This window comes from Xiphias gladius, chromosome 16 (assembly GCF_016859285.1).
Source record: "Xiphias gladius isolate SHS-SW01 ecotype Sanya breed wild chromosome 16, ASM1685928v1, whole genome shotgun sequence".
Classification (NCBI taxonomy): domain Eukaryota; kingdom Metazoa; phylum Chordata; class Actinopteri; order Istiophoriformes; family Xiphiidae; genus Xiphias; species Xiphias gladius.
Window position 1 is genome coordinate 19,580,938 of NC_053415.1, and position 27,635 is coordinate 19,608,572.

The following is a 27,635-nucleotide window of genomic DNA, read 5'->3' on the forward strand; positions in this document are numbered from 1 at the left end:
TTTCCTCTGCTTTCCACTGAAAAGAGGCACATTTTACATAATGTAAGTCATAAGACATTTTTGCATGTTTTCTTCTTGTGTTTCCTTTTTAATAATTTCTGATTTTATACGTGTGTGAGAGAGAGAGAGAGAGAGAGAGAGAGAAACAGCGAATGAAAGTGACAAGTGGGTGTGTTGCGCTCTGTTGACCTATTGTGATACAGAAACTCCAGCTGCACCCTTTGGCCCCCGTGGCCTTTGAGGCTGTCACTGTCAGTTACTCAGGCAACGAAGAAATCTGTTTTTTCTTTTTCCCATTTGGCAAGATATTACATAAAACAACACACGTCTCCCTTGGCCCTCTCTTTAAAATATATAGCAATGTAAAAATAAAAAGCAAAGTTAACTTATCCCAGCGCATACTTGTAATTATCATATGTATCCCCAGACTACAGCTAATATATTTACTGCGAGGAGCCGATTAAAATCAAACAGTACATTCGGGTTTTTAGTGTTACAGTCTGGAATAACGCGACTGCCCCATAGTCCGGGAAATGTTCACTTTACACATCGGTTTTTGGAGGCATTCAAAATGGTCTTACACGTGTTATATTAGTAGACAGCCCTTCATTTTCTCCCAGACTCTTTAATGTAAGAGTTCAAGTGCTTCAAGGTGTTGTCACTTGAATTTTAACTGACAGGCAACATTCCTCAATCTGCAGGTAATTTTAAATCCGCCTCTCCCTTCTAACACATTTAACTGCATTAAATGTTATGCGGACTATCCCAGGAGACTCTCCCAAGAGGAGATGCAGACAACAGTGTTTCTGTCCCGAGGCTTTTATGTTTTGTCTGGCATATTGTCAGGTTATTTTGTATAGCCTGGTCCTTTTGGAATTGCTGCCCACATCTCAGATTGTTTCACCAATAGATGTGACATGAAATGACTGTTCACTCGGTCATTAAAATACCCTGGTCCTGAAGAAACAATGTAACTTCAAATGGGGAAACTTAAAGATACGTAAAGGTGTATAACACTTGCTCTTTGTCTAACATTACTAAAGAATGTTTTTTGGTCAGAGGTAACAAATCTGTTAAATGTCAGTTATTCCCTTTAGTGACCCTTCATGCTGGTGAATATAGGCAACCAGAAGCCTATGATTTAAACACATTTTTTTGGTCCTACTATATAGACCTAACTCAGTTTTAATGCTGTTTGTTCTCATTTTTTGGTGGAACTGCATTCGTGGAAAAAAAAACATACACAACAAATTGAGTACATTTATATAAAAGTTTTATTTTAAAAACACATATAAAATGGTGCAGAAGGTGCATACAAAAGCATCTGCTTATTTTGACAGATGGACATCTCCAGTAATACCTCAGTAATAGCACATAAATGACAATAGCGACAATGCATCTCGTGGAAACCTTCATTATTCTCTATGCAGGAGAATTATCAGTTGATTCCAGTTCATTGACCATGTAGGACATTGGGAGATCACAGGCAGCTGCAGCGAGCATCTGCCTCCTTCCGTACAAAGCACAATTTAAAGACACAGACACTTTCGACGTGAAGGAGTGCCGGTCATACGCAGACAGATACATCTGAACACACTAACATCATCCGCTTCACAGGCAGGAAGCAAAATCTTTTGTCGGCATCCCCCCCCGAGAGGGGGCAGTTCAAATGACAGGTCCTGTACTCCACGTCAACTTTGAAATAACACTTGGCTTCTGAAACATACAGTGTGAGGTAATAAATTAAACATTAAATAGAGGTTTAAATACGCTTCATCTGTGTATCGCAGGAACCGAACGCAGGATGTGTACAACACTTTGGAGTGCAAAACGTATAGGTTTGGTGTTAAGTACACAGATGCCTTCTTCGAGATCAACACATCTACGGTCAATACCACAGAGCAGACCAACACCATTTAGGCCTATAGACAGAAATAAGCTGCCTCTTTTCTCTACCATTCAAATGTTTGTCCATAAATGTCACCAGTAGTCAGAGCAGCAGCTAGAAGGCCTATTGACAAGTCAGTTTAGCCATTCCCGGAGAGAAAAATCCGGGCTTTCATTTTCTGCGGGCTCCGACCCTACTGGCCCCATCCTCCAATGCCGATCTCCTGTTTGTAGCGCGAGGTGAGAGAGTTGGCCTGCTGCGTGAGCTTGGACAGCACCGCCTGCAGCCCGGTCAGATGATACTGGAACTGCTTCTCCAAATCCTCGTCCTCCTCTTCGTCCTCCTCGGACGATGACGACGACGACGAGGCGGAGGAGGAGGTGGAGGCGATCGAGTTGGTGCGGGTGATCTTCATGCTCTCCTTGCGCCTCTCGTCGGCTGCGGCGCGGCGGACCCCCCACTCGATGTCACTGCGGATGGACTTGAGCAGCTGGTAGTAGCTGTACATGTCCCCCTCGTCCTCGTCCGATTTCAGGGAGCTCATCTCCCTCTCCTCGTCCAGCGGGACGTCCCGCAGCAGGCTGGGCACCATGATGGTCTGGTCCATGTTGTTCACGGCGCCGATAAAGCGGTTCATGGCGTTGAAGAGGGAGTTCTTCTTGTTGGGGGTTTCTGGCAGCTGCATCATCATCGCGGCGAATTTCCTTTCTCCGGGAACAGAAGTGAAAGAAGAAGACCCGAGTGTCTGCTCTCTGTCTCGTTTATGCTCCTCTGTGAGTGTCCTGCTTTAGTTCAGGGCTGATCGGCTTAAAGAAGCGGCTGCTTGTCTGCGATGCTGCTGCGGGGATTGGCTGTCCCGTAAATCAGGCGAGGCGCGCTGGTAGCCGGGCACGGTCCTTGAGTGTTTCCCTTTGAGGAGTGTTTATGCCCTTCTCGTTCTCTCCAATTTTGCGGGGAGACGGGTGCGCCTTTATATGCGTGTGGTTTGGTGCTTTATAGGCGGTCCCACGACCTGTTTGTCAGGTTCTCCCACTGCAGCTGTAACCGGACCCAGATGACCTATAATAGCACACAGCAGAGCAGAGAGGTTGGGCCCATTTGCAAGTCGAGGAGTGGCTTCGAATTGACAGTTGGGATATACCCAAATCCAAAGAACACAGATATCCCCGCAGATCTAAAGGAAAAAGAAAAGAAAAAAAAGCAAGTCTCCAGCTCGCCTATCAATTTTAAGACGGATACGCACAATTCTTCACCGCGCGTGATTACGCACAGCAGCTGTCAGTTCACTGGTCAACGCTGCGGCACCTCAAATTTCACCAGACGCGCAAGCGTGCCTTCCCGTGAATCTGTACTGCGACGTGTCTTCCGGTGAAAGACGTGACTTCGCCACATCCCCGCATCCCACATTCTGTTCCGAGCGAGCCAGGCAGAGAGAGACACGCCGGGCGAGGCCCAACAGCGCAGACCGGGGCCATGAATATTCACGAGACAAGCCATCAGCCCACTGCTCGAGCTCCACGGCGAAGCCAATCGGAGCGCCCGCATGCGTTTCCGAGGCGGGACGGGTCGCGGTTGGACCAATGGCGAGAGGCCACTCTTGTGTCCCTCGCAAATAGAAAGCAGACTCAACACGTGGTCGAGCTCGCAGGCGTTTGAATAGTGATCTATTTACTTCAGTCACAGATTGGCATTCAGCGCGTCACCCCCAGCGAGGGGAGAAGCATTTAGACCCTCTGCTTCGGTAGAAGTAGCGTAATACTCTTATGTAAAAAAAAAAAAAAAAAACTCCATTACCTGCATTCAGAATCCTCCTAGGGAAAACTGCAGAAGTGACACGAACTTAAAGTAGCCCACCAAAAGTAAAAGTACTAGATCTACCTCCAAATGGTCACAAGATGAATGGAGGAGAAGTATGAAGTAACACAAAATGGACGTGAAGTACATGTACCTCAAAACTGCATTTAAGTGCAATAATTCCGTCAAGGTACTACTATGTTATCTGCCCTGGTGACCCCTAAAATGTGTTTTGTGCTGTTCCCTCTGTCATTTGTCCCGTGTTCAGTTCATTTTTAGAGATGCTATATGATAATACACCATGAGATCCACTGCTATTAAACACACCTTTATGAGAGTAAAAACGTAGTCATCATAGCTGTAAGTCAAGATGTCCTAAATTAGCTCTGAATCAGTAAAGTATCTGGTGCCACTTCAGTGAGCATCTCCAAAAAATATACCCTTGTTGCAATTGTCCAGGTATTAGACAATTATATTGATAAAATGGGAGATGAAAATGTCAGACGAGTACACGCTCACTCTTTACTGAGCACCACACACACGCAAGTGGTCCATACAGAAATATTACCTGCCTATGGTTATTTCCCCTCGAGGTATCTTTACTCTCTGCCAGTTTCGGTACTGACAAGCTTTTCAGATGACACTTAAAACCAAACTGTTGCACCAGCCAGTTTCCAGCAGTGATGGTGGATAGCTGATTTCCCTCCACTGTTCTAACTATAGCTGCTGGTAAACGGGGGGGGGGACTCCCACACAGCCTCTGTATCGGAAATAGCCTTCCATTAGTACTCCATACAGTACGTGTGGTCGTGGGAGTGCTCGGTTTGAAATCTGAGCCCTGGTAAACACTTCTGGTCAGGCCGAAACTATAGAAACATGTTTTCCACCGTGTGGCTGTCAACAAAAACTAGTCTGCCGTGTGTCTGGTGTTGAATGAAGACACGTTCGGCCAATTCATATGAATGCAGTTTAAAATATGTCCACATTACATTAAGGGATAGGCTCATTGGAATGATTAGAAGGAAGGAGGAGAGAGGAGGCTGGCGTTACAAGGTGGCGTGAGTGATATTCCATGCCCAGGAAGAGATGTCTATGGGCACAGTTTGTTCCAGATACCAGCAAATGAATCACTGTTAAAAAAAACTGTTGCTCAGCAAGAATGGGGAGAATGTGAACATGGATGGCAAAACCTGCTGGGTGAGTTTACGCCCCCCCTCCTCTCTCTCTCTCTCTCTCTCTCTCTCTCTGTCCTATCCTACTTCCATCTCCCCCTTGGTATATCTCTCGTCTCTTTTTCTTTTTTCTAATACAACTCCCTGCCCGGAAGCCAGTGGTCTGAGGAATACCCATAACTTATGTTTTATTACTGGATTACTCCTACTAATTCATTAACAAGTAAACAGCATTTAAATGTTTTAAGTGGTGGTGGGGAAGCAAATTTTGACAATTTAATCTAAAAACATGTATCGTATTAGTTTTGTTTAGATTTTTAACATCTCATTCTAGAAAGTAACTAGTACCTTTAGCTGTAACATAAACGTATGTAAACTCCTCTGAGGTTATTACATCTCCCAAATTCCACAAAAGAAATACAGAGACATGACCTCAAAGTCTTCGAACAATATCACAGGTCATCTAAAATTAACCAATAAGTTTAATAACATTTCCACTCTGAAATGTAGTGGTGTGAAAGTGTAAAGCAGCCTCTAATTGATAGTAATGGATTATTTTTACAGATGCATGAACATTTAAGCAGCATTTTAATGTTGCAGCTACTCAAGGGGGAGCTGATTTCAACTACCTTATATAAGCCTACTGCTGGGGATCTTAACCTTTAAAAACGTATCTTATATTATATGTTCTAGGTTTTGTGTGTTAAATCTTACTCTGCTCCCACTAGCTCAGATTATGAAAAACAACAAAATATGTTACCATATTTATGCAGATGATAAACAAATTTACATAACCATGCCACCAGGGGGACTATAATCCCAAACAAGCTCTGTTGAACAAATCAACACTTGGCAGAGCCAGAATTTTCTTCAATTAAAATGAAGTTATTGTTTTTCGAGACAAGGGAGAACGGTTAAAAGTTAGCGCTCAGCTTCACTCAGCAATGTTAGAAACCCTAAAATCAAGCCGGATATCCTGGTGTAGTCATGGACTCAGAGCTGGATTGTAACAGCCACATTAAGAAAATGAAAAAGTCAGCCTACTATAATTTTAGGAACATTTGACATTTGAAAAATTGATCAGACAGTTGCAGCTGATTAAGAACGCTGCTGCTCGAGTCCTCACTCAGACCAAGAAAGTGAATCATATCACTCCGGTTCTCTGATCTTTACACTGGCTTCCTGTACCTCAAAGAATTGGCTTCAAAATACTACTGCCGGTTTATGAAGCACTGGACGGTTTAGGGCCAAAATACATATCTGATCTGCTGCTACGTTAAGAACCATCAAATCCCCTGAGGTCGGCTGGGACAGGTCTGCTTTCTGTCACCAGAGTCAAAACTAAACATGGAGAAGCAGCGTTCAGTATTTATGCTCCACATATCTGGAACAAACTCCCATAGAACTGCAGGTCTGCTGCAACTCTCAGTTCTTTTGAATCAAGGCTGAAGACTTTTCTGTTTGCCACTGCCCTGTATCAAATCAAATAATTACCCATTTCTTACTAAGCACTGTAACTTTTACTGTTGTATTTCTTATTTTTGCTTTTCTTTTTTTATCGGCTTTTTGTATCGTCTTATGTTGATTTTACAATTTGCCCTCATGCCTTTTATCTTTTATGTAAAGCACTCTGAATTGCCTTGTTGTTGAAATGTGCTATACAGATAAACTTAAAGCCTTACCTTGCAAAAACACTAGTAACTATGGCTATCCAATAAATATAGTAAGAAGTATGTTATTTTACACTGAAATGTAGTAGATTAGAAGTATAAGGTAGCACAAAATGGAAATACTCAAGTAAAGTACAAGTACCTGAAAAATATACTTAAGTGCAGTACTTGAGGAAATGTACTAATTCACTTTCCATTACTGCCTGGAGCCTGGTCCCTGTCCCACTCCACCCACATCCCCTCAATCCCAAACCTGCCTTGGAAGCAAAGCTACGCAAACACAAATGGACTAATCTTATTCCCCCTCGGAAGATTAACTGATTCCAGATCCATTTAGAAAAAAAAAAAACAGGTCAGCAGAGAAAACGTGCACCGTTGCTGAGCAGATATCAGATAGGAACAGGAGCCAGCTTTGCTTTCTCAACGGGGCTGTCAGTCAAGGCCACACCTCGCTGACTTCCTCCTATTCTCCTGTGAAAGGCCTCTCCACTTGTCAGAGGACGCACTGTGCTCGAATGCAACAATGAAACCTGGATCAGTTCAGGCGGGTTTCTCGATTGCGTGTCATGTCAGAAGCCGAGCACCCACCGATTACGGCGAGTGTCATCATCATCCCACAAGGCTTCAAAGAGTGAGAGAGGGAAGGAAGTGGAGGGAGGAGGTGGTGGTGGAACAGGCAGCTTGAGTGGGAACTCTAGTACTTGTCATCACAACCGCATGTTACTGAAAAGTGCGAGGCAGGGATGTCTGAGTTCAGCAGGGAAGCTGGAGGCAAAGCAGCAACAGCAATTAGAACAACAGCAGCAGTGAGGACAAGGGTGAAAACAGCTCATATCACACACAAGCGGGTGGAGTGGGACGGGCCCGCTATATTACTTTATAAGGAAATAAATGAGGTATCACTGTGGACTCAGAGAGAGTTTCTGTTTGTGTGTTTGAAGGAGAGAAAGCTCAAGTGCTCCCTCTGCAAGTTTTTTGTGAATCACTGACTAAACACGATTTTTAACCTGATTAAACTGCCAATTAAAACACATTCCTTCTATACTGAGCCACGTGAGCCACTTAATGTTATGATTTGAAGCTGGCAATCTTCACTAAAACAAATCATTCTCATGATGAGCAGCTCTCAGCGTAGCACAAACAAACCCCAAAAAACGTATTGGTTAATCTTACATGACTTGAGATATTGTTCGAAGACTTTGAGGTCACGTCTCTGCATTTCTTTTGTGGAGTTTGGGGGATTTAGCGACCTCAGAGGAGTTTACATTCTACAGTTGAAAAATTACATATTGAACTGGGCGATTCTGCTGTTTTTGTATTCAATATATTTAAATTTGCATACTGTAAAGCCAACAAAATAAATGAATAAATAAATACAGTACTGTCAATTTCAGTGTTCAAGTTCCGTCTGTTACAGTTTAAAGTACTCAAATCCCAACACTGTAAAACTTGATACATGAATTTAGCGGATTCAACTAATCTTTTCGCATTAACTTAAATACTTAAATACAAGTTTTATTAACTTCAAGTTGATCTGACTTAATTCAATAATAATTCATTGCAACGTTTTTATCTTTAGACCACTTCAGAATTTCTAATCATGAGTTCATATGACTTGAAATCTTTTGACTTAAAGGAACGAGCGTTCACTCAACGCAGGTTTCTGAAGAATCGTTACTTCCCAGCATGCATTGTTTGACAGTTAAAACTCTCCAGAGACACTGCTTTTTGTAGTTTAAAGAAAACAGACATGATGTAGATTTGCAGTCTGTCTTTAATACATGTAATGAGGGTAAGTCATGATTGCTTCTCTTTATAATAATGAAAACAATGTAAACCACAGTGAAGGTCAGTATTGAATTCAGTCCCTACCTCTGCACACTTATAATTTAACAAGCTTACTGGAAACAGTCTGACTTATTGTCTTTGTACTAGCTCTAGGACAAAGTGGCTCCAGCAGAAGCAGCTGCAGCCGCAAGTTTTTCATGTCAAATGAGGACCCGACTCCTCATTTTTCAAAACTCATGAAACAGCTTTGAACTAATTATTCAACCTGCGTTGAGTTAACTCACGTGTTTAAGGCGGGAGGGGAGCTTAGAGCTTAAAATGATTCACAGTGTAGTTTGATGGAGTGTTAGCAGGTGAGAGCCTGAATGAATATTTGTACTGGTGACAACAGTCCGTGCCATGGAGCCTGACTGACATCCTGCTTCAAGTTGGGGATAAAAGTTTACCATAAGTAACGCTGAAATCTTTTATATCTTTGTTCTATAAAGTGTCAAAGTAGGTTTGTTTTGATTTCATAATTTCACTTGTTTGAAAAACACCCCTTGCTTTATAGTTACCTTGCTCTAAACGGCATTTTAATAACAATCCTACTGATCATTATTTGTGCTGATTTATTGATTGTGCTTACTTAGTTTTTCTAAGGCAATCACTTTCCTAAATTCCACTGAGTAAACAGATCTGTTCAATAGGCGTTTTTCACAGGAGACATTTTAACATGTCATAGTAGGAAAAGCACAGGTTTTACGTATAACATCAATGATGGCTCCGTTATACTCAAGTAGCCCATTAAGCCAATGACAGTGTGACGGGGAGCCAGCATGAAAAATACCAGGACCATAAAACTGAAGCAGCTAAATGGAATTATTCATTTTATTATTTACACCTGTGCTTTTTCTGCTGTGACATAAAATCGTGATATATCTCAAAATATAGAGTGCCAGTAAAAAAGGCCCGTTAAGTCACACTGACTTGGTCTACTTAAAGGGGAACTTGAATTCTACGCATGAAAACCTGTTTACGGGTCTTGGGGAGTAACATAACTACTGTGCAAGTGGAAACTTTTTAAAGCCTTTTGTGGCCCCTGAGGAAGCCGCGTGATGGCTTCCTCAAGTGATGTCACTTGAGTCGGCGTTGCTTGGGTCAGAAGACTACAAGATTGAAAATGACAAAAAATATGGGGGTGTGGAGCCGGAAAGAAATGAGTTTATGTTGCACTCACGCGATGCTGGGTTGTTCTTTATTCCAAGTGCTAGTGCTAACCTTGTAGTTGCACCAGACAAACAGCCTAAATTAGACAATTTTGTTGTGTTACGTATTTATGGCCGCACGATACCAAGTGAAACCGGATACTGGTGCTGCTATAAAATTAGCTGAATTGATTGTATTAGTTTAGTTGTAATATTGGATTTTACTTAGACGTAACTGCCAGCGGGAGTGCATTCTCAATCAAAAGGTTGTTGGCATGTCTGTAGTTCTTTTTCACCGAGCGGGAGATGCTGTCGGTTTTTCCCACTCGGCTGCTTGTAATCACAGTTTAAACTATATGACATGAATGCAGCAGTACCAGACCTCTGTAGCCCGTATAAAACCCATATCTCTAACAGAACTGGCAGTGGGCGAGTTACATTGTGGGCAATGCAGGCGCCTAGTTTTGACAAGAAGGTGAGAAGGTGTGGAATAAAAAAGACGATATCTCTGGTCCTGCTGCATCAATGCTTCAATACAGTTACAGTATAAGTAAACTTAACAAAAAATATATAAACACACAGTACCTTGAAAATAAGCTTTACGTTTACTTCTTTTTTTTTTTCCTTCGGTAACTGGTTTACTAGATTTTTTTTTCAAGTATATCAACTTGTCAGATTTTACAGGGATGAGAATTTTATAGAACAGGCTTTTGAAACGGCATTTAGACTTTGACTAAAGCCCTGTTTGTGATCAGCCACCACGCATGAGATGGTTTGAAGAGGGTCAGTGTTACTGTTCGAGAGACATCAACTGCTTGGTTTATGATGGCATGAGACACATTGGAATTGAGGTTAGGCTCCCTTTGTGGGCTTTTGTTTGACAAAGACATGGTTATAGTCATGGTCGGATTAACCTCCTAAAGGGCCTCGGTTCAAAAATTGGTCAACCCCCTACTATACATGGCAGTTTCATTATTTTCCCCCAGGCACCCAGAAACCCACTTACTCTAGAGCCAAAATGATTAGTTGATTAAAGGATTTGTTGATTGACAGTAAAGTAATTGGTAACAAGTCCTTTTTAAAAGAAACGACACAGAACATTCACTTGTTCCAGCTTTTCAAATGTGAATATGTACAAGTTTGTCAGTTTTCCATGATAGCAAACTCATCATGTTCGGGTTTTTGACTTTTGGTCAGACAAAGCAAGAAATCTGGACTTGCTGTATTAACTTGGGCTTCGGGGAATAATGATGGAGCTTTTTTGCTACACAATCAATACATTATTAAAGAAAATTATTCTCAGATGTACTGATAATGAAAAGGGTTGTCGGTTGCAGACTTAGGGTACTTTATAGTACGTTATAAATAGTAGCTTGCCCAAGGTTTTCTGTGTGTAAATTACTGGCTACAGAGACAATGGAAGCAATTTGATAAAGCACACATTTACAACAGATGAGCTCGACATAAACTAAAACAGTTGAGGTCTTAAAACTAGATTTTGACCGGGTTCCTCTTTAAGACCAGGGCCACAAGATGGAGGAAGGCAGACCAGCCATAGTTTATATGCTTAATCCCATTATGTACTAGACCAGAATGATATGGAATAAGCCCGGGGCCGTTGGGCAGGTGCCCACGTTGCCTGGCTGGTAATCCATATAGTGATACATTTAACTGGATATACCCATCACTTTGTTTTTGTTTGTTTCGTTTTTTTAAGTAGGCTGATTGCAACCATCTTTGTTTTCATCATTTGGCTGCAGCTGAACGTGTCTATGCGCTCTTCAATCCCGGTGTGTGTGTGTGTGTGTGTGTGTGTGTGTGTGTGTGTGTGTGTGTGCGTCTACGGGAGTAATAGCGCTTCCCCAGTGGCCTCTCCCTCCAGACTATAACCCATCGAGTGTGTTCGGGAGGCGGAGGCGAGGAGGAGGCAGGGCGCGGGAGCCAGCGGCACGCACGCTCCATTAGCGGACCCGCTGCCGCGGCGCTCTGCCGGTAATTTGCGTAACGAGACTGGAGGGAGCCCAGTTATGCGCTCTCTCCACGAGTAGCCGCCTCCCTTGCCCGTCGTCACGCCGCTTTTCCGGCCTCGTTTCGGATGCAGTCCGCGGCAGCAGCGCGGGAGGAGAGTCGGACGGAGAAAGACGGAGGATGCGTGCGTGTCCAACTCTCTCTCTCTCTCTGTCTGTGTGTGTCTCTGTGCGCGTGTGTGTGTGTGTGTGTGAGTGGTGCTCTGTCTCCCACACATGCCCCCCCTCCCTCTCGCCACAGCTCCGTTTTCCGCTGATGCCCAAGCGCCATCATGCGGACGAGGATGAAACTCGGCGTGTGATCAAGTAAAAACGTGCCTCGGGAACCCAAATGGAAGTTCGTCAACACAGTCACATTAAATGTCGATAAAGTTTGTTTTCTCCGTCTGTCTTGGGTGTAGGGGACTATAATGGAAGAGAGAAAAAACTAACTTTTCATGTCTTCATACAGGATGCAGTGTGTAGCAGAAACCGTTGCTCTTCCTCCGTTGCTGCTGTCGGACGAAGTGACAGTCTGTTTTCCCCGGGTTGCCAGGTGTGTCTGTGTTGCTCCATCTCAAAGTACGGGTTGTAGTCGCTCAGGCAGTTCTGCCCCCCCCCCTCCGGGCACTGTCTGTTCAGTGTTCAACAGCGTTGAACTTTCCTTTGTGTTTTTGCAGTAGACGTCCGGTGGTTGATGTACCCGTCTTTTTCTTTGGTGAGGTCCGTGCTGAGGCCAGGTGATGTTAGAGGAGGAGCCGAGCCTCAATGAGCAGGGCACTTCTCTCCATCTTTTGGCAACACGAGGTCTTTTGTTTTGTTTTGTTTTTTAACAGTAAAACCGAATCCACCTTTTGGATCCTAATTAAAAGGTTCAATTGGTCTAATTTAGTTTAGCGTCCAGTGACTTTGAAAAATGTTCCCACAAATGTGTGAATGGTTTCAAATGTCATCCAGTTTCTCAGAGTCTGGATTTGTCAGTCACCGCACACTACTATATATTAACACCAAGTTTACAAAGATAAGGCAACACTGTTTTAATTGTGGAGTTGTTTATTTCCTGACCAGTTTTTGGTATCAGTATGTAAATTCCATCCAAAGTCCGTCCTCTTATGCCTCTGCATTTGTCCTTCACAAACAAGTTGAAATTGTCTGTGGTTGTGATTTTTAGTCCTAAGTATGCATAGTTGTGTATATATGGCATCTTTCTCTTTTCCGTCAGAACCCTTCTGCGGAGATGTGACGGTTGATGAGCTATAGCAACAACACAAGGTGAACCAAGAGACTTTGGTTTTAACATGGGATATTAAATGTTTCGTGGCCCCTTTGAGCATGGAGTAATGAATGCTCAGAGGTAGGCCCATGCATGGACTTTACTGCATGTGGCGCTCTTAAATTTGCACCTCGTGCACAAACCTAGCAGTTTATTTCTAGGTCTACAAAACCCAAATTTTGGTTGTCCCAAGCTAAATTAATAAAGAGCTCAACGGCGCGGCTGATATGGATTTTCTTCTCCTCATTCTGTTCTACTTGATTCCTACAGCTAGATCAAGTACAACATACCTTCAGCCATACAACTTAGCCTACTTTCAACGCGCCTTAACCTTTATCCCGACCTCCTCTAGCACTAATCCTGGAGCTAAAAATATGATTTGTCCTGATTTAAATGTGGAGACAGCCTAAATGATCACTCTGCGTGCTCTCCAAATGATGAAACAACTGATAAATCAATACAATACAGTGTTCATATGATAACCTGGCTACTACCTCAGCCAAGTGTAGTGAAGCCTTACCAGGGTTTTTAATGGCAGAACTGGTCTTGTAGAAACCTCTTGAACGGCCACGGACAGTACAGACAACACGCCCACAGTTTTGGTAAATACATGTGATGAGAAACCTGTTTCACTCTTTTTTCAAAATGTGCAGGGCTGTCTCTATCATAGCGAAATGAACGAAGGCTAAACACAACAGTTATCTGTATATTTATTGATAATAAGACCACTGATGGTGACTTAGTCAGTAGTAGACAGCATGGTGCAATTCTTTTGAGTGTCTGGTGACCCCATGTGTACGCTGGATGGTATTACAACTTAGTATTTACAGGAGAATATCAGCTTGAGGGAGGAAAACAAGTTTCAGAGTGCTGGAAAACATACATTCACTAAATAACTTTACGGCTTTAAAAGCAATAAGGTTTTTAAAAGCCACAACCAAATACTGACCAAAGTTGAACACAACAGGAGCCACGAAATCAAGACGCTCTCTCACCCAAACAAACCTGGTCATACAAGGAAGCTACACGCGCGACGGTTACGGGGGATAGTCATACAAGGACACAAAATCACACATACTCACACACACACACACACTGAAACAGAGATAGAAAATCACTTGGTGAAACTGTAAACTTAATGCCAACCAAATCATAATAAATATACAGCCAAACTGAAACAGGTACATGTTGCACGTTACTCTCAACAAAACATTGGCCACAACAATTTTTTCATTGCGAGTTTCCTATAAACTATCAAACACAGATTAACAGCACAAAGTGCAGAATCAAAACTCTGACACGACATTTATATATTAGCATATTAGAATGAGAAACCTTACATCATATAAATTACATTTCCAATACATATCTACAGATGGTGATGATGATGGCGGCATGTTGATGCACTACATAGAATACTGTAAATACTAGATGAACACTGTTTGAGTCCCGTGTATCTGTAACGTCGACTTCTCTCATTGTAGCTGGCATTGCTTTCCATTAGAAGAAACATTTCCTGACCCTAATGATTTGATATGACCCTAGCAGGCTGAAAGGGTTTGTTTTGCTGACCTCTTTTGGTTTACAGATTTCAGGACCGTCACATTCAGCATCCTTGGTTTGGGGCGCCTGTAACCACACCCAACAGCGATGTCAGGTGCACGGCAGCGAGGTGACAATTTCAACCACTAGAGGTCAGCAAAAAAGAAAAGAAAAACATTTTCAGCTGGTTTTAAGTTGCTCTTTAAAGCCAAATCGTGACATTTTGAAATTTAGTCAGTTACTTCTACATAAATCAGAAAGGCAAGTACTAAAACATTACTAAAGTGTCAGCGGGCTTCAAATTAAATGCTTGTTGGACCGTAGAGCGGCATCCAAAACTCCTTCCCCCTGTCACTCTTCCTGGCGACTTTTGTAACTTTTGTTGCGCTTGGACACACAAACGTGCGTCGCTGACCGACAATCGAGCCGTCTTGACAGCTGAGAACTGCTCTTTTAGGGAGCGAAGAGCCGGGGAGTCCAAAATAAAGGAAGCTATAGATAGTTTTAATGGCACTTATTTTGACTTGTTAAAGCAGGAAGAGCACAGGTGGAACTAAAAACATAAACGATGGCTGCATTCCATTTAGGTGAGGCACTGGTATGCTCACTCGCTGCCATGGCTCACTGGGCCACTTAAAAGTAATGGAGCCAAGGTTTTCCTACATTGAAAAGTCAAAAATGTTTGCCATGCAAAGTGTCTGTTGTAGCATATTAGCTGAATTGCACCATCTGCTTTTATTTAACCTCCCTCTCTGTCATAGTACAAACAGTTCCACAAAATGGGATTAGTTCTGAGACAATTATGAGACAGGATTTGATGCAACAAATCCATCTTTTGGTTAAACTGTTATTGTGTGCTGTTATTGTCCTGTTAGCGGCCCAACTAACATCAGTGTTGACTGACAGTTTGTCACTTTCTGGTATGACGGGGCCTTCAGTCTACGGTGTAACAGTTTTGTTCCTCAAGTGACCCTAATTTGTTCGTTTGCTCGATGTAATATATTTCTCTTCTCCCGTAAAAACTAATTAACTGACGTTAAGTATCATGTAAAGTGTATTGAGAAGCCGTAAATTCAGGTAAAATTGACTGTTATTTTAAGTTACTGTGGGAGTTTTACAGCTAAGATTTGGCATCTGTGGTCTTACGTTTTTATTCCAGGCTAAAGTTTCAACTGATACTGAATTACAATTTTAAAATGTAACTGCCTTCAAGTTAAATTAAATACTCAGGTCAAAAAATGTTGTACCTCATCTACTAGTAAAAATACTCTGTAACAGCTCTCCCTATTCTTTCTTTTGTCAGTTTCCTTATTTTTCATATAAACTTAAAATATCCTCAGTACACGTAATCAGTTCACAAAATGTCACAACCATAGAAATATACAATGGCGAGCAATAGCAAAGTCAAATGCAAAACTAAACCTGTCTATTAAATTATTACTTTCAAGCTTTAGTAATGTCATTCTGTACAAAGATGTGCAGTGGTCTTCTGATGACGATCGGTGGAGCATGCTGCATCCAACTGAGAAGCCAAGTTGCACCCACTCACCTATCTGAGACCAACACCGCAGTCGACTCAGACAACTCTGGTCTACCCGCTTGTTGTAGGCTGACCTGATCCAAGATATGTGTCAACGAGCAACTTCCACATCGAGCAAAAGTGTGATGTGTGGTATAGAAAGCTTTGATGCAACAGCAGTGAGTCAAGGAATGGTGCTTTACAATAAGATACATTAAGATATTACATTAAGAACACAGGCAGAGAGACGGAGGGAGGTAAATTCCAATTCAGACGTGTGATAGTGTTTCGGGAATTTACTCTTGTCATGTGTCGAGGCTCCTTGTTGCTTCTTCTCTTCATCTCCCTAAAAGGATAAAAACACGAAAAAAGGAGAGTTATTTATTTACGAATTAAACCTGCATTTACTGATTTTTTTTTGGGCCACTTAGGGAAAGCGTGGTTTACTAAAAAACACAACATTAACATATCATATACTTTGAAAGATGCTATGGCAAAAATATTAGCAAACGAATTAACATTTGTATGTATTTGGTTTGTTGACACATGTAAGCCCAATACTGACTTGTCTTTTACCTCTGTTATCCCCCCCCCCCAAATTCTGAAGGAAGTATCTGTCTAAGCTGCTAAATGCTCCATTATATTCACCAGCTAGTTGCTAACTGTGTCTGTCTGCTGTCTGGTGAAAAGCAGGAGGTATACAGGGAGGGGGCAGCTGCCACTGTGGCTGGAAATGAACATGAGAGTGGTGAGAGTGAACTAAAACAGTAAAGTTGCAGGCCATAAAACCAAGAGATGAGTGGAAATGAGGAGTCGGTGATAATTTAATTCTTCATTGATATAAAAATATTGATTAAAGCAGCTTTAACTCTAAATTTTTGTGGTTGCTTGTGTGTGTGAGAGTGTCTTTGAATGTCTCTTACCTGCCACATCACATCAGCTAGACCATCTCATACTGATTGGCTGTGATGATCCGGGACAGACAGCAGGCCAGCAACATGCCAATCAGCTGAAAGATAGACAGAAAAGGGCTTCGGTTTACTTTATGCTTGGGGTTAAAAAATTTGCAACTGCCTCTTTGGTTTACGCAAAATGAAGTCATAATTTCCTGTGAAGTGTATTCTGTCCTGCTGTAAAACGGACGGTGCTGTGAGTAGCTGCTTTTCTGTAAGACGTAGCATTGCTGCAAACGTGTTTTTTCAGAGGAGAAATATAATACAGATAACACAGATTGTACATTATGTCAATGTTAAATAAAGCTATATTTCAAAAGAAAGGAGGGAGAATAACGTGGCCTATTCTTTTGCAAAGTAAACTAGTTCCCATTTAGTGAAATTTTCCTGAAAAGTAATCTAGTAGATTTCCCATCAAATCCAAGCTGGAAGCACAAAATGTAAGATGGAATATTAGCTGTGTCTGTAGATGTCCTATGTCCTTAGTTAATGTCTTGCCTGTTTTCAGGAACTATGTCTGCATTTCTAAGCACGTTAACGATTTATTTTCACTACTACAATACACACAACCGCCTTTTATTTTGCGCAGCATCACGTGCAAAACATTAACCTTCTTCAGTTCTCACCTGTGAGAAGGCGATCCCAAACGTCACTCCTGCGATGATGGCCATGTTGGTTTCCATGAATGAAGTGACCAGCTCATAGCAGCCCTGAAACACAGGGGGCAGGTTAGTTTGCAGAGGGTACAGGGGCATGTTATATGTGCAAATTAGGGGCAAGATGGATATCTGGGAGAGTATCTGAGACATCTGTTAGTGTGTGGAGGAGGGAGATGGTTTGAAAAAGTGTATGAGAACCTGTCAGATGTAAATACAGTCATCTGCTGACATATGCAGTCATAGGCTACATACAGTACTTATGCAGCAGACAGCCAATACGTGGGAAAGCACAATAACATACTGACCTGGTGGTAGACCTTGTTCGGGGCTATAGTTGCATTGCGGAGGTCTTCTGGGTTGCAGTCAGAGGAGTTAGAGCAGCAGCTTGCAGGAATGCCGTTGGATGGGTAATACACACTGGCAAGCCAGCTGGTGTAGTTATACACTCCACAGCAACGCAGCTAAAAACAGACAATAAAAGAGAAAGTATTGAGAGCAGATCAGAATTCATGGATAAGGCTGGTCTTATTCTATACTTTTGTTACTGTCAACACAACCTACATAAGAACTAAAACCAACAATGTGTAAGTCTCTTAACATGGCCTTGTCTGTGGCACTCAGACCCAGGCCCGTTCATTCCTACTGAAGATGCAAGTCTTTAATAACTGGTCAAAAGTACAGTGTTTCATTTAAAAAAAAAAAGGTCAGTACTTTCCTAAAACAGCGGGGCATTGTAGTTTTCAGAAAACGTTACGAGGTAAATAGAGCATTCATTGGGGTCTATTTTGAGCCATAGATCAATACCTATTTGGTGCGCTGGTGAGTACTTATGGCCTGCAAGGGAAAGATTCAAAACATACCAAAGTGCACCAGTTTATTACAGTGAAGGGACATGTTATTGATGTGTTTTTAACAGTGGAGTTCTGTGGCACAGACAAATAAACTGTATCAGGCTTTGGCCGCACAGGCAACACTTGCTTTTTGTCTTTTCATGGAATTCGTGAAATAAAAATGCAAAGCTTAAGCATCCAGTTTATGTATGTATCAGCTGTTGCACCTTGTTGATGTTGGGGACTTACCTTGTGCTGCAAGTTGTCCACAGCACGGCTCGCTTCATCCTCAGCATTGTAGTTCAGGACTGCGTCAGTGTAGGTCCTGCGAAAGGTTCCCTTTATCTGTAGCACGCAAACATGTGCAGTTGATCACACACGTTAACAGCACAAGAATGCTTTGGTGCTTTTGTGATAAGACTTATAAGGTTGTTACGTGGTGAACGGCATGCTGACCTCGTGGCGAAACACAAATCCAGAGATCCCAGCCACTAACTCAGCGAGGAAGACAAGCGACAGAAACATGGCATACTACAGAGGGAGAGGAAGGAAGAGGGAGATTTGCATAGTTTGCATGAAAACCGTCTGCCTTAGGCGTGTATCATTTGCCTATTCTTGCACGCACACGCACACACACTCCAACATCGCCACTTGACCACCATTAACCGACCCAAGTTCCCTGCAGCATCTATTGGATTTCTGATCCCTCTCCACATGATAGAGGTCAACCATTATTCCCTTTATCATGTGACCTGAGGCTAATTAATCAGCATCTACAACACTCTTCTCTCTCCCTGCAACATAACACTCCACCCTTCCTTCTACAGCCTCTCACCAGTTTCAGCATCCATGGGCTTCCTCTGCAGGTGGCGAAGCATCCAAACAGGCCAAAAACGATGATGACGGTTCCGGTGCCAATGAGGACGTACGGGGCGTTGGTGGAGTTGTCGGCTATCAGGGAGATGTACGGGCCCAGCATCAACTTCCCCCATACTCCCACTGCCAGCAGGATGGCTCCTGTTATCTAGAGGGTGGCGGTTGGAGAGAAGGATGTAACAGGGAGAGACCACAGAAAACAGAATGAAAGCAGGAAACGGGCCTTTGCGATATTACAATAGCCGTGTTTTTAGCAGCAGGCTGAGGGGGGAGGGGAAGAAAGCGGATCAAGGTGGAACGAGAAAGGAGAGCAATTAGAGTAAGGAGGAGGAGACGGGAGACAGAAGACACAAATTTATCTGGAGTACGAGATAGCAATCACCTGCTTTATGAATATGCCTGCACTCACACATATAGAAAGACAGAGTGAGAAAAAAGAAAGGGGACAAATCAAAGAAGCTCTTTGATCCGAGGCGAGGCGCTTCCTCCTGTTGCGCCTCTCTTAGCATTTCAAATGAGGGCTGCGGATAAAAGAGCGTGCTGTACGAGGCAGCTGAGGCGGCGTGTGTCTCAGCTGGGTAACTGGCATCGGAAAGAGATCAGGGTGAAGAACGGCTGCTGATGATCTGACCGAGCAAGGGCCAACTCATCATCCTACCCTACTTCCTTCCAAGAGGAGGCTGCTCGCCGTCCTGCTGCCAGGCCCTCTGACTAGTGAGGGAGCCGTCTGTACAGACTGTCTGCGTGCACCCTGAAACCCCTAAAAACCGTTGAGAGGAATACACTCAGCTCTCGGCAGAGAATGAGCCAACATGACTGAAACAGCAGTGAAGAAACGTTCCCTCTTAGCAATTAGTCAACAACGTCCTCAAGCCTAACGTCATGTTACGTAAAAATAATACAATATTAGAGAAGTGATTAACAACAATATAAAAAAATTTCTTTGCATAAATTTAGGCTGTAATGTTAATTCTCTGACTATAGCTGAAACCAGCCTCTGCAGGTTAATGACTGTGTTAACAACATTTACACTTTGCCCCGTTGACAGGGTGTGCACATAACGATTGGGCAAAGGTTTTTCACCATGACAAATCACCAGCCTCCGGCCTGCCCTCCCTTTGACTGCTTTACTGTCCTGAATTTGGTTGCAGTTCTTAAATAAAGCTGTATCAATTTCTTTTAGACTTTACAAAGGAGAGAATACTTTGAGAATGTCTACTGCGGCTGCTGTGTTACGTGGCTACACTTGATCGTGGCTCATGCAAACAGCCACACATGGATTTCCATATCAATACTATGGCACACAAGGACATTGAGTTTCAGCTGAGGGCACGTTGATAAGAAAGGTCAGAGTGAGAGAAAACACACACACACTGAATGGCAGTTCCCGTACAAAGCATAAGCTACAACTATGTCTTTAATTTAGAGATACACTAGTTTGGGTCTGGAGCCACTTAATAATTTCATTATGAATGAATTGTTTGGTCTAAAAATTGTCTGAAAATTAGGAAAAATGCCACCATCATTTCCTAAAGCCCAAGTTGAAATATTCAAATTATTACATTTTTGATCGATCAGCAGTTTGAAACCCAAGGATATTCAGTTTACTATCATGGAAGACTGGGAAAACCCTTAAATATTTGGATTTTAAAAGTGGTAACTAAACATTTTTGATTAAACAACTAATTCAATGGTTAATTTATTATCAGAATCATTGCTGATTCATTTTCTGACGATCCAAGAATCGATTAATCGATCAATAGTATCAGTCCTGCACTGGTTTCCCACACTACTGGCAATGTTTTTATCTCTTTTTATTTATGACTTAAACATGTTGCTATGGTTTCTATTATGTAAGCAAAACCTGTAAAAATGGGTTTTATTGACAGCCTGTGGGCAGTTATATGCGAGATGACAAATCCTCAGTTGCACGGCATTTGATGGAGCTGAACCACATAGTGAAGCAGCAGAGCCACTAGATTTTCAATTTAAAATCATCTCAAGGGTTGTCTGTTTAATGTTTTTGTAATCTCTTTATCTGAATCCTCAGCCTGTTGGTCCCTGTACTACTGTAGCTGCTATGTGCTCAGATGACATTTTCTACAGGCCTACAGTAAAAATGTTCATGCTGTATAAACATGTATCATGTAAATCATCACATATTATAAGTGCTGTACGTATAAATTGCTTTTTGCACTTCAGTTCACAAACTTGGGTCGGCTAATGTGCCTCGAGAATAAAGAGCTTGAATTAATATATGAAATGCTTTTCAGTTGGGTGTCTTTTGTTTGTTCAATAGTGTAAAAACTCTATCGCTTGTGTTGTACCTATTAATGTGGCTCTCTCTATTGACTGGAAATGCCCATCAAGCATATTTGCTGAAAAATGTTCTCTTTTAAAAATACAAAATGAAACATGGTAACAACATAAGTAACACGGTCAAATACTAGTTTACTCTCCAGGCTCCACAGGTTCATCTAAGTTGAAGAACAAGCAAAGATACAACTTCTTCTAAATTATACATTATATTTATTGGCCAATTGGGGGGCAACTTTAAAAACAACACATGATATGATATCACCATACAAAGTTGATATGGCAAATGTGCTGGTTAAAACATCCCCATTTAGCGTTCACTCGGAGATAAGTTTCTGTCAAACTGGATGAATGGTCAAAAGTCCCATATTCACTCTCATTTTAGCTCCATTTTTGGTCTCCACCAAATCTTGAGGGAAATATCTGGCTCTTCAGTTGCTCAATGCTCCACTCTGCTCAACAGCTAGTTGCCAACTGTGTCTGTCCGATGTTTAGTGCTGGGCAGGGAGCGAACAAATTGTTTATTGAACTTTTTAGCTGCAGCCAAAAACCTCACTGATTTAAGCTGTAAAACACTACAGCTACGGGCTATAAAACCAAAACAATGAGCCGAAGGACACTCTAACACTCTGTAAAGCTCTGTGTGGACACCTTTCACATTACACACTCATTGGACCTATTGTTAATATAAAAAAAAAAAAAAAAGTAATTGCAGCTTTAACCAATCAGAAGTAGTAGCCGTCTGAGATAGTGTTGGTCCTTATTAAACATTCTACAGTGGAAATGTAGACCTAGTTAACCTTAGCAAATTAAATTATACAGAATATCAATTATTTACAAATGTTTCTTTACTGTATGAATGGCTCTGAGAGTATCACAAACACGGTTGCAGTAGTTTTTTTTGGAAGGGATGCACTTCTAGCTCTCATAGTTAATTGCAGGAGAAAAACACATTTCTGTACACAAAATTATGTTTATATATTTGAACGGTTTTCTAATTTTTGCTTGTGAATTACTGGATGAAAGTATTCAAACAACACAATTTTGAACCACAAACATACACATGCAACCTGTGACGAGGGCAAACAAGTAGACAAAGCTTTGCTTTAAGGGGCTTCAAGATATAAACGTTGGAAGTCACTGGTCTAATGAACCCAGGGACATTAAACTGATAGATAGAGTTATAAAGGGTACGTCAAAATATCTGATGGTACGGAAATGTTTATTGTCTCACAGTGTATATCATCATATTGTCCTAACATACAAAGTGTCTGCCAAATTGATGTAATTTAATGTAAAGTAGGGCTGGAACTACCGATTATATTCATTATCGATTAGTCTTCTGACTATTTTCTCGATTAAATGATCTATAATTTGTCTATTAAATGTCAGAAAACTGTGAAAAATGCTTCAAATGCCTTGATTCGTCCAATCAACAGTCCAAAAACCCAAAGATATTCAGTTAACTATCCTGTGCGACAAAGAAAGGCATCATGTCCGCACATTTGAGAAGCCCGAACCAGCAAACGTTTGTCATTTTTGTTTACACACATCTAATGTAAAGTATCCCTTCCTTTCAGCCCCTGCCCAGCTGAACTGAAGGACCGCAGGGCGATGACTTGATTTGTCATTAGTGACATCTACTGTTTCTATTAACAGTGATTCCAACAGCCCGAGCCGACTGTCATTTCAGACAACGGTCCTCTTGATGACGGAGTACCCCCTGTTTGTGGCCTACATCACCAGCAACAAAATGTCTCTCCCCCTAACAGGTGCTGCCACATTCATATGAAGTATCATCTTGTCAATGCTAATGTGCTCATTTTAAAACCAACAGGGAAATCAAGTGCAAGAAGCAGGGACAAGTCATCTAGACTTGACGCCTGTTGCTGAATTCCAAACGGCTTTAGATTCTTTTTCTCCTCCTCCCCGGAGCCAAGACTCCCCCCCCCCCCGAACGTTTTGTTTGAAATTCAATGCCTGGCTAGCCACCCTGGTTACAGCGCAGAGTTTAAAACAGGTCACCCCTATTCCCTCCTCCTCCCCCGGCCTAATAAAGAAACAGAAGGTGCGATGACAAAATATGCTGGCGAGGACACCACGCAGACTCGACCACCTGCTCCGCATTTTACTGCGCTGTGTGTGAAGTATGGCAACACAGATATTCACACTTAAGACATTATTTGCCACGACAAGCTGATGACAGCGAAACCGAGGCCTGACACCGAGGCACCTCTCCCACTTGGAACTCGGTGCAGGCGCCCTCTCCATGCCTCACCCTCGGGGCTGAAGAGAGCCACTGAACTGTGGGACGCTTCTGCACTTCAGACATCTGAAACCTGATGCTGTAGATGTCAGGGGGGGGGGGGATTGGGGACGAGAAGACCATCCAATACTGACTAAATATAAAAGTTCATATCTGGGACACCGGCACATGTCTGCAGAGCCAGAGGACACACAGCACAGTTCTTCTTTTTAAGCTTTCATGACTACAGATCTGAACTGAGAGGCTGATATCAATTCTGTGTTTCCACCAGGACTTTCTTCTGCAAAGTTAGGGGTTAATTTCGGTTTGGTTCCAGGCCAAGTATCAGTATTGATACTATTTTCTTTTCCTACAGCTCGGGGTGAATGCAGCGAAAGCAGAGAAAGCACTCTTCAGGTCCTAAACAAAGATCCACGTTTTCTTATTAGATAATCCACCCTGGCTATATCTGGCTGGTATCAGAAATCTAACGCGCGGGAATGAGCCTATAACTCACATCTGTGGTCAAAAATTATGGGCAAAAACGAGGTAAATTCAGTCGCACAGCGTTGTGGTTAGCTCGGCTAATATGTGCTTCCATGGATGCTGGATCATATTTGAAGACCCAGCTGGTAATCAAAAGGTAAACAAAGGCAAAACCCAAACTACTGAAAAGCACACAGGGAATGAGAGATGCTATTTCACTCCTCACTTCTCAAGTTAATCTCAAAGTAATTTATCCCAAAATTGGAAGCAGCCTCAACCAAATTCATTTGGTTTCGAGTAGCTGAGACAATTCTGAGTGATCTGTTGGCTCAAATCCTGAGGACACTCACGACAAAGAGCTTAAATTATAGTGAAAAGATGGGCAGAATCTATTCTTCAAATGGGGGTTGTTATATACTGCTTGTTTAGCACTGTGAATACAGCTTTTCTTATAAATTCGAATCAGAGCAAAGCTTTGCAGCTTGAGACCTTGGCAAAAAAAAACAAAACGATTCAATTCCTTGATGAAATTTGTAGCTTTTGTGTTGCTGTGTTGGTTTGAGTAATATTTTAGGGTCTGTCTAATGTTTTTGCTCCTCCATTGGACAGTATGCAAAAGTGTTCAACGAATTATCAACCGGAGAACTGTGCACGGACCCAACCCCAGCTGGGTACGAGGGCAAAATGTTGTCTTCATATTAAGGATACCCGGGTGTTATTTTGTACCATGTGATATCCTTATTGTAAGAGGAGCTGTCGTTTTGTTGCCCGTGCACAGTATATAGCCTGCCTTCCTTTTATCAAAGAAAAATACCCACAATTCTCTTGGTCCAGCCTCTCAAATGTGAGGTTTGCTTCTTTACCATCCCTTATGTTATGGAAAACGAAATATCTTTGTGTTTTTGGACCGTTTGCTAAGGAAAATCTGCAATGTGACGATGTCAGCAAAGGCTAAAGGAAAGTTTGACTTAGTTTTTTTTTTTTCCTGTGTCTTATAGACTAAATGATGAATTGCTTAACTGAGAAATGAATTTGCAGATTAATGATAATGAAAATATGCCCTACTTTCAACACATTGTTGTATAATACAACACCACCAAAAACCACAGCCTCTACATTCAGAGTCAACCAACAACTAAACTGAAGTAGGATAGCCTGGTTTCAAAAGTAACTGAACATATAAGTCAATTATTTGAGCTGAAATAATTAATCAGTCATTGTCATTTATCAAGCAAAATAGCCAAATCATCTCAGCTTCCAGCCTCTCCAATTGTTGTCTTATGTTTTAGTAAACTAAACATCTTTAGGTTTGGACTGCTGGTCGCACACAAAAAAACAAACAACCAAACAAGTCACCTTAGGCTTTAGAAAACATGATGGTCATTTTTTAACCGTTTTCTTATTTTATCAGCTGCAGCTCCTTTTAATGTTGTACAACACCACAAAGTACAGCCCCAAAATCTGAAGTCAGCAAACAAACAACTAAAGCAGTAGTCGCAACATGACCTGAACATTTAAAGTAAAGTATTTATAGCAGGTCTTTACAGCAGTACTATTGTATTTCAAATTACGTTACACGGTTCAAGTGTTTTTCAGTGGGAAATATTATATTTTTGACTCCACTACATTTATTTGGTAAATATAGTCACCGGCTACCTCTCAGATTCAGATTTTAAACATCTAAAATTAGCATAGGACATACAATACATTCTTATTCAGCGAGTTAAACCACCCAACAGGATGTAAAATGAGTAAAACTAGTTCTGCTGCAACCAGCTACAACATAAAGATGAATCTTAAATTTTACTGCATCAATAATAATAATCAAAGAGCATAAGGAATAATAATATAACACTGGCTGCATGGTGACATTTTTCCAGTAATACTTGGTGACTTTTGATTATGTATTGTGGTGGAAGTAGTAATCAGATCTTTTACTTAAGTAAAAGCAGCAGTACCAAAATGTAATAATACTCCATTGCAAGTAAAAGTCCTGCACTCAAAACTGAAAAAAGTACATAAGCATTACGAAAATGTGACTAAAATATCAAAGGTTAGCAGCTGAATGGCTCCTGTCAGTGTTTATATATATATATATATATATATATATATATATATATATATATATATATATATATATATATATATATATATATATATATATATATATGTGTGTGTACACACATTTTACTTATATACACGTATTACATATATATATTTGGTGACGATGACTTGTGCATTAACATGTTAGCAGCAATTTAATTTAGCTTGTCGAAATCCTTTCTATACATGTGGGTAGTTTATTCTTTGACAATGCAAAAAAGTACGACATTTTCTCTCATCATCATGACGAGATGTGGTGAAGCAGAGGTGGTAAATTAACATCCGGTGGAAATACTCAGAGAAAGTGCCAGGACCTTAAAATCGTACTTAGGTACAGGGCCAAACGTAGTTAGGTTTCAGTATCTATATGGGAGGATGCGGTGAGGCGCAAGGTCCCTTTAAGGATGTATAGAAACGAGCCCGAAAAAACTGGCCGACAACGGCCCTCATCGCACGGACCAGGCCCCTCACGTCCTCTCCGGCACAGTGAAATCGCTGCGGCGACATTAACATCCTCTCCGCCGCGCTCACTGTCAACGACCATGATGCAATGCCTGTTATGTGCTGACACGGTGCACTGCCGCCCAGCAGCCGAAATATGCGCAGCCCCGACACGAGCCGCATGAGAGGCGACGCATGAAACCCGCATCTCCAAAGGCTACGAGCGGCGTGAAGGGCCGTTCGGCGTTTAATCTAAACGACATAATGATTCCGTCGATGATGCTGACTCTGCCCATCAGGCGAAAAAAAAAAAAAAAAAAAATTTACAGATCACGATCATTTTCCGCAGGCAGATTAATAAAGACACCATAAAAGCTACGTACCCAAAACACGAAGGAGTACACGATGAGGAGGGTTTTAAGGCAGGTGATAACCGGCTTGGTCTCCATTCTGGAGCTTACGGTGGACCCTCTGTGATAACAACAGCAGCGGGGGAAAAAAAGAAAAAGAAAGAAGGGAGAGAAAAAAAAAAAAAAAAAAAAACTCCAAGCAACGTCTTCGCGAGCTGTCGCGTTGCGACCATGCGCTGATGCGGCCGCACAGCGTCACTGGAGCAACGCATCAGAGCGGCCAGCAGCCGCCCCCCGTCATCCTCATGATAATTGTGACACAGCCCGAGGCGATGTGCGCGGCGTGTCTGCGGCGTGAGTCCGGTACAGATGGAGCACTTGCCGCTTAGCGCCCGCACGGGTTGCGAGCAAAAGTGTGGGCACCCCTCGGGCGAGTTCCGTGCCTTTGTCGACTCAGAGGTTTTTCTCCGAATTGTTTGTGCACTTTCGCCTTTTTATCCCGTTAACCTGAAAAAAAAAAAAAAGAAAATTAAACGG

General features: G+C 42.0%; 2 protein-coding genes across 3 annotated transcripts; both read right to left on the reverse strand.

Moving 5' to 3' along the window:
- Positions 1–1,256: 1,256 nt before the first annotated feature.
- LOC120801121 (mid1-interacting protein 1-B-like) lies at positions 1,257–3,327 on the reverse strand. Its single transcript, XM_040147673.1, has 2 exons — positions 3,132–3,327; positions 1,257–2,947 (listed from the first exon to the last, which is right to left on the reverse strand). Exon 2 carries the CDS (start codon positions 2,577–2,579, stop codon positions 2,082–2,084), a length of 498 nt encoding a protein of 165 aa, XP_040003607.1. The 5' UTR covers positions 2,580–2,947; positions 3,132–3,327; the 3' UTR covers positions 1,257–2,081.
- A 10,172-nt stretch (positions 3,328–13,499) lies between these two features.
- Positions 13,500–27,226, reverse strand: LOC120801076 (tetraspanin-7-like). Of its 2 annotated transcripts, XR_005709051.1 has the most exons (9): positions 27,132–27,226; positions 19,117–19,305; positions 18,738–18,812; positions 18,531–18,626; positions 17,757–17,912; positions 17,419–17,502; positions 16,763–16,848; positions 16,140–16,185; positions 13,500–14,466 (listed from the first exon to the last, which is right to left on the reverse strand). XR_005709051.1 is itself a non-coding variant. In XM_040147600.1 (8 exons), exons 1-7 carry the CDS (start codon positions 27,195–27,197, stop codon positions 16,780–16,782), a joined length of 735 nt encoding a protein of 244 aa, XP_040003534.1. In that variant the 5' UTR covers positions 27,198–27,226; the 3' UTR covers positions 13,500–16,185; positions 16,763–16,779. The 2 variants fall into 2 exon arrangements, 1 of the variants encoding a protein (XP_040003534.1); XM_040147600.1 differs by having other exon boundaries at positions 13,500–16,185.
- Positions 27,227–27,635: the final 409 nt, after the last annotated feature.

Bases quoted from the DNA above. Each gene is read 5' to 3' on its own strand.
- LOC120801121 (XM_040147673.1), bottom strand. From the start codon at position 2,579: ATGATGATGCAGCTGCCAGAAACCCCCAACAAGAAGAACTCCCTCTTC.
- LOC120801076 (XM_040147600.1), bottom strand. From the start codon at position 27,197: ATGGAGACCAAGCCGGTTATCACCTGCCTTAAAACCCTCCTCATCGTG. The intron at 18,627-18,737 runs GTCAGCATGCCG...TGCGTGCTACAG, and splicing joins GATTTGTGTTTCGCCACGAG to ATAAAGGGAACCTTTCGCAG. The intron at 17,503-17,756 runs GTCAGTATGTTA...CCTGTGTTTCAG, and splicing joins CGAACAAGGTCTACCACCAG to GGCTGCTATGAGCTGGTCAC.